Source organism: Ylistrum balloti, unplaced genomic scaffold, assembly GCF_031769215.1.
Source record: "Ylistrum balloti isolate Yb309-2 unplaced genomic scaffold, AGI_CSIRO_Ybal_v1 Utg371602, whole genome shotgun sequence".
Taxonomy (NCBI): Eukaryota; Metazoa; Mollusca; class Bivalvia; order Pectinida; family Pectinidae; genus Ylistrum; species Ylistrum balloti.
The window spans coordinates 5,063-12,514 of record NW_026782822.1 but is presented as its reverse complement, the minus strand read 5'-3'; the positions used below and the strand labels follow the sequence as shown (position 1 = coordinate 12,514).

The window sequence follows — 7,452 nt, the reverse complement described above, 5'->3', positions numbered from 1 at the left end:
CAAAATATTTACTTCCGGACTTCGGTCAGTGTTGAAATTGTGTAGTTTGTGAATATATTTGTTTTCTGAATGTCCACAAGACCTAAAATCTAGATATCTACATTTAAGGAGTTCTATTTTTCAAAAGTTTCTATTTCAATTTAGTTTCAGACAATTTTATTGGTGCATCAATACATATATGGCATCTTCCACATCAAACATCACAGTAGTACAGAACATAATCAACGTGCAAGACAGTACAAATATATCATATTATTTATAGTCTAGGTTTACTGCTTGTCTTTACACAGTGATCTGAAACTGAACATATTAAATCATTATCATTTTTTATAAGAAAGGATTCAATTTCACTTAGGTTTCAGATAATTTTACTGGCATCTGTGTACATATATGACATTTCCACACCTAATATCACAGTTGTACCAGACAAAATCAACTTACAGCAGAGTCATTATATAATGATAATTAGCAATACAACACAACTCCGATCTACCTGAATGTGATTTATTTTCAAACAGCATTGTTGCATTTATTAAATTTTTTACTATGATCCACAATGTATATCATTACCATTAATTAAGATATTTACAAATATTTTCTGATATTAATCTCCATCACCTCAACAGATAAAGGCCGATATCCCAGTTCGACGTTTACAAACAAAATCTGAATGCATAATTACAAAAGTTGTTAATAGAAATCTGATTTCATGTTTGTAAATTAACGGAACAGTCCAAACTTCCTCACAGTAAAATTGCCCATTTCATCGTAAAAACTCGCTTAGAAAATATGATGATTCAATTATCAGTCGCGTTATCTTGTTCATTCAAAGTAAAGGTTAATTGTTTCCAAAATACGTGGAAATTATTCCTTCGACAGCCTCCAAACAGTATTCGGACCAGGCATCAGACGTACGCTTCGAGTAGGAGCCAGACGCGATGAAGATATTATCCACAGCTGATGGTTTGTGAATTGTTCTCCAAACTGTTTCCTTATCGACTCCAGTTTTCGATGTACTGAAGGCCTCCTTATATGGATACTGATCCCAGTGTGATATCACTCCAGCAGTCGGTGTCGGGATTACTGTCATGTTAATGTTGTAAAGCTTTGCCAGGTACATGTGGGCGTGTCTGACAACCTCTGTTGACACGCTGTGATGTCCAAGATTGAGTTTTTCGCCATTTTTCTGTAACTCACTCCACAAGTCATGCACTGAATACGCTGCCAACAAAACAGCTCGGCCTGTCCTGTTAGAAATACCAAAATCTAAGGTCATATCAATTGGGAGATCTGATATCAAAGTTGGGCGTATATGTTCATCGTACCTGTTATCAATATAACCAGAATGTAGAATATCATAGTAATTAGAATATTGATTTTTGAGCTTGGGGCATTTATGAAGACTGTCGTATGAATTCAAGCTATCAATGTCTGATTTGATTAGATGGTCTCTCCACCAAGGGTAGTCATACAGCAAGAACACTTTAACACCAACATGGTAGTTCAAAGTTTTTAAAGTTGAAAGAATATGTCGCTGTTGTAACGTTTCCCAGTTAATCTGAAGCAAAGCTGGTGGCGGGACAGTCAATATAACTCGCTGGCTACAGACACTGATAAATTGGCTGGTCGGACTTGTTTTTCCGTCACTCGTTACAGTCTTCATGAATCCTAGGGTATAGCCATCAACAGAGTTCCGGGTGATACTGATCAGTTGATGGTTTGTGCGTACACTATGATTTCTGCAGTTATAAACAATTAAGGTAAATTTATACATTTTTTTTAAACTTTCAAATTCACTAAACTGTATTTAAACACACAAATTACTTAAGTGTCGAGACATGTTTCGTCTTTATCTATCTAGATATTGTTTCAAACATTACATATGTATACAAGTCCTTAATTGTGTAATATAAAGCATGGTGTAACTCGATGTAATTTTAAGTAATAATATTGCGAGGTACACCATACATCTATATGCCCGAGTTGAGAATGTGACTATGGTTAAACAGTCGCTATTATTTACCTCATATGCCTATGTCCCGAAAACATGCTATTGACCTTAGAGAGCTGAAAATTTTTACTAATTTTTACGTTTTCTGTGGCTATATATTCATACATGGCTATTCAAATACTCATTGTTAGAGTATCCACTGGATGAGACCATCGTCTAACGTTAAGTTTATCTGTGATAAATACAGCGATACAAGTCGATATCTGCTACATCCAAGTGGTTCATTGCTTATATCTATTATATATACTCAACAAAAAAAGAAAGGTTAGGACTTAGAAATCACCGAATCTTGCTATCTATCAACTTTATCATTATACCCCGGCTGTCACAAGTACAGAGAGAAAGGGCTGTAGGCATGATCCAGGCTGGGGAGTCTCGCCGTGGAGTTGCACGGCATTTTGGTTGCAGTGTTAAGACAATTTTCCAGTTGGTAAGTCGTTTAAACCAAACTGGGTTAACATCCGATCGTCCCCGAAGCGGCCGACCCCGTAAAACGACCGCCAGGGATGACCCTCGTATACGATTGATACACTTGCGCAATCGATTCGTAACCGCAATAGAGACTACAAGGACATTGTTTGGGCGTCGTGTGTCTCCCCTAACAGTCAGCAACAGGTTGAGGGCCTACCAATTGAAAGCGCAGCGTCCCTACACTGGACACAATTTGTTGCGACGTCACCGTAATAATCGGCGTAACTGGACACCTGTTCACCGTCGTAGGGCTTTACGACAATGGAACAATGTTTTGTTTTCAGATGAGTCCAGGTTTTGTTTGCAACACGGTGACAGAAGGCGCAGAGTTTGGAGGCGACGAGGGAAGCGTTTTGCGAACTGCTGCGTCGCAGAACGGGACCGCTTTGGCGGCGGAAATGTAATGGTTTGGGGTGGTATTTGTGGGGGGACTCGTATCAGGCTTGTTGTGTTAAATGGCAATTTAACCGGCATGCGATATCGGGACGAAATCCTAAGACCAGTGGTTCTGCCATTTTTAAGACGCCATAGCGTTGGCGCTATTTTTCAACAGGATAAGGCACCAGAGCACACCAGTCGCGTCAGCAGAACTTTCTTGCAGCAGAATAACGTACAGGTGTTAGATTGGCCATCTAAATCACCTGATTTGTCACCGATTGAGCATGTCTGGGACGTTCTTGGGCGACGCGTGAGAGAACGCCAAAATCAGCCGTCAAACTTACAGGAGCTGGCCCAAGCCTTGATCGCTGAATGGAACAACATCTCTCCTCGAATTATCCGCCGATTTACGAGTTCCATGCGACGACGCTGCAATGCTGTTTACTTCGCAAACGGTGGTCATACCCGTTACTAATGGTGTTACCTTTGAAATTGACCGCAACGTCCATTACAGTCGAATAAAATCAACTGAACGCAAAGTTTTATAATGAACCATGACTGCAGTTTTATCAGAATTTATCAATTACTTTATTCGTACATGATTGGTAAGGATTTATGAAGGGGTTAATTAATTAATCACAGAATAAAGTAGTGTTACCTCTCTTTTTTTGTTTAGTGTATGTATAAGGAATATTAAGGTATTACCGAACATTAGTATAATTACGAAACAGTTTTTACCTGCTGGCTCCAATAAACTGCTTTACCAAGTGTTCCGGAAGTTGTTGCATACCTTCTGATATTGTCATATACACGGGGAAGATATCCGTTTTTGGTATAAATTGTAGAACATCGGCGGCCGTAATATTAAACAAGTTAAATCTATAAATGTTAGCGACCAATTCAACAGCTTCTTCACTCAAATACTTTGCAAAAAATCCACTGATTCTGTGAAGAGAATAATACATTTGATGTTTAGATGCTTAATGATGTTTATTCCTGGTGTTCTACTTTAAGAGTTCCGTTTCCAATGTTACTTATATATTTATCAGTATGTACTGTTCAGAAAATACAAATGTACGGTATGATTGATATTCTTCTGCATTCATAAATTTCATAAACTCTGAAATTGATTGAATATCGTGGTATATTTTGGCTAATTTTTTTTTTATTATTTTTCTTTTTATTGACTAGCTATCTATCACATTTGAACATTAATAGAATTAGAAATCATAGAATGACGCAATATTATTAATTCATCAATAATTATGTATATAATTATTTCATATTGGTTTTACGTTTGGTCTGTCAACCTCACATGGTCATCTGATACAATAAAGGGCTGCTCCTTCTGTAAAGATGAAACGTCTCCACTAAAATTGGTTTTTTGAGTCAAATATCTGAAAACAAAATGAATATCAATATTCACATTTACACTTGGCTATGATTCAGGGACTATCCATTTCTTTGGTTGAGCTGAATCGTTAAGATAATTATTCAATGACAGCTCAACAGGAATGGAGTGTGGTTTGGCATACAAGGAAACCATGCAGTAGTCAGAAGTGCTGCAGTATTGGAAAAACGATATTTCCGAAATCTAGCAAAATTAATGCTCTTATTACCAAGTACGCCATCAAGTCACCCAATCTATTATTTGATCAAGACGACTAAATATTCAACGATCTCCACTGAAAATGTCATTTTCGGGGATAACAGCCACGTTTACTCGCCTTTCTTCCATAATAATCAAGCAAAAAAATATTGATGTTGAAAAAAGCCCATCTACTAATCTACAATTTTACATCTTGTACTTTACAGACTGTAAACTGACATAATGTATGCAATTATGAATATTAAAGGCCATCTATAAACCATCAGTCAACTTCACAACCTTTTATGAAAATGATGAATAAATAAACAAACCTATAGATTTCTTGTATCCCTTTCCCTTCATTTTGACGTAGATTATAAGGCACATGATTTTCACTAAAGTCTTTATTACGGAAATGTACTCCCCTCAGGAAAAGCATTGTCTCATCGGAAAAGTAATCTTGATTTCTAAATATTCCCGTCTTAAGCCCGAGTTCTTGTATTGTACGAGATAATATCGGATGGAGTTCATTGTTGAACCTCATAGCACCAAGCTCGATTGGAATGTCCGGTGCCTCAGGAAAGCGATACGTGTAGAAGCGGCCTCCAAGTCGGTCCGAGAACTCGTATAAACCTATATTTAATTCATGATGCCTGAGTTTCCAGGCCGCGTATGTCCCGCCAATACCACCGCCTACTACAGTCACATCATGACATACATCTGTAACAGAAACATCGGAATCATGTATGTCATGATTGTTTTCAGAGAAAAATCTATATAATTAATGGTTCGTTTTAAAACACTTTCCATTTTATTTTTTTCGATCGTCAACATCGATAATTGAATATAATCAGGAAACAGTTGATGCCTGGCAACATCTAGCTACAATACAAACATGCTGAGCTAAGAATTTGTATAAATGATTTCTGTTTGTTGACACATTGTTGACCTACTAAAGTTTCGTATCCTTTATCATGTTTCTACTGCATTAAGCACTTTTAAAAAGGTAAAATGTTGCATAGCGCGATCGTAAATCATGTTAAAATGTCATTTTATTTCTTTCGGATAACTCCAGAATCGATAAAAGAAATGTACAATATAAGCACAAGAAATATACACACAGTTCGGACAGCTTTTACTAACATGTTTTAAGATCACTTTATTAATCTTTTATATAAATACTATTATTTTCTTTTCACGAAATATGGAGGGGCCAACAGATGCTGAGAAGACACTATGTATAAATCTATCAATTTTGTTTTTCCTTGTTCATCATTTTGAAGAATTCCTTTACCAGATCGAAACTATTCCTTCAATTGCCACGGAGTAAGGCACTGTTCCGCAGAATGAATGTTACTAGTTTAATGAAACAAGATAAAATTTCGAAAGATCGTTTTTTAAATTCGAAACAAGGAAAAGAAATAAAGTAAGCACGCCGCTTTTTAGTAAAGGGTTCAGTAACACTGAGAACATATGAAACAAAGACAAAAACCAACAGAAAAAACCAACAAAGTGAAACCAGATGATCTGGACATCACCACCAATTATGGTCAAAGATTCCGTTCAAAACGTTTTTTGTTATTTCTGTTTTTCGGCATGACTGTTGATCATTAGATGATGCTGACATCAAATGGTTATATATTTTGTATGTACATATCAAGACAATTTCTTTTACCTCGATCAGCAAGAGACATCACCATTGTAACACAAAGCACAGCAAGAAGTGGGTTGCCGTCAACCATTTCCTTTGAACGATCTTTCCACAGAAATGCGCAAAATGTCTGTAAACTACAAAATTACTATTAAGATACTACTGTCGATTGTGTAATAACAACTCATCTATGGTATATAACCTATCGATATATATAGAAAAGGTGCACAGGTCTGTCCTGATTGGATATTTCTCTTGTTTATATTGACCCACTGATATATGTGTTTCAGTGTATTATTTATTCGTATATAATGCGTCATATGTTATACTGTTTTTAAGGCTAAGTGGTGTATTTAAATTTATGTATTGGGAACATTTGTTGTATCTAGGACTTATCTGGAATCTAGAATTCCTACAGTAGCGACATTAAATCTGTACGTGCAGTCCTTTATTGAATAATCGTCAGAGGTTCCTAAACTTTAGTTTTCAGCAAACCACGCATCATGAAACCTTGTGTTTTCTATCAGGTATAAGTAACTGGTGATATCTATCACGGAAATATTTGAAAAAAAATATTCAAGTGGTAGACATTGCTTTTGGATTTCTAATGAACGAAGTTCGCCAAGAACTGCAAGCTACATTTTAACTTATCCATATAGTGATACATTATGAGATATATTCAAATAAAACCTGGTAAATCTAAACACAATGTTCTTGCCCACGGCGTATTTTTCATTAGATATGTCATTTATCAAATATGTTGATTCCCTCATAGCTTAACGATATCGAAACAGATTTCTCGATTGGCCTACAGGTGGCGCTTCTGTCAGCAATATATTCCAATTGTAAGAGTAACCAATAAATATCAGGTAAAATCTTTATAAATTCACCAAAAATGTTGACAATTATACACGTTTTTACAAGCGTGATCTTGTGCAGTAAAGTATTGCTATGTAAAAACCTCCTCTGTTTAACAGTGATTTGTTATGGTATAAACAACAATTTACATCTAAAACCATCCCAGGTCAAGACAATACCAACAGTTTACATAGCTAACAGTCCGAGAGTACAAATATGCACCTCAGCGATCATCAACTCGCTAACTTATAAATGTTGAGTTTGTAAATTAAGGAGTTGATATTATAAATATCACCAATATTTTACACCAGAAATCTGTTCAAGCTAACATTCAACCATACTTTCAAAGTAGAAACACCCCTGAAAGTTTCTGTCATTACTGCAAGTGCATTGCATCCTAACCGTATAACTACAAACAAACGCTGCATCAACTGAACGTAGATGACCTTAGAACTTAGAAGTGGTGATATAATCATTATTCAAAATGTTAAGCTT

The 7,452-nt window shown here is 36.1% G+C and overlaps 1 protein-coding gene across 1 annotated transcript; it reads right to left on the bottom strand.

Moving 5' to 3' along the window:
* Window positions 1-838: 838 nt before the first annotated feature.
* Window positions 839-6,190, bottom strand: LOC132563130 (aplysianin-A-like). The gene is made up of 5 exons (XM_060227889.1): window positions 6,124-6,190; window positions 4,781-5,168; window positions 4,156-4,257; window positions 3,599-3,805; window positions 839-1,739 (listed from the first exon to the last, which is right to left on the bottom strand). Exons 1-5 carry the CDS (start codon window positions 6,188-6,190, stop codon window positions 839-841), a joined length of 1,665 nt encoding a protein of 554 aa, XP_060083872.1.
* Window positions 6,191-7,452: the final 1,262 nt, after the last annotated feature.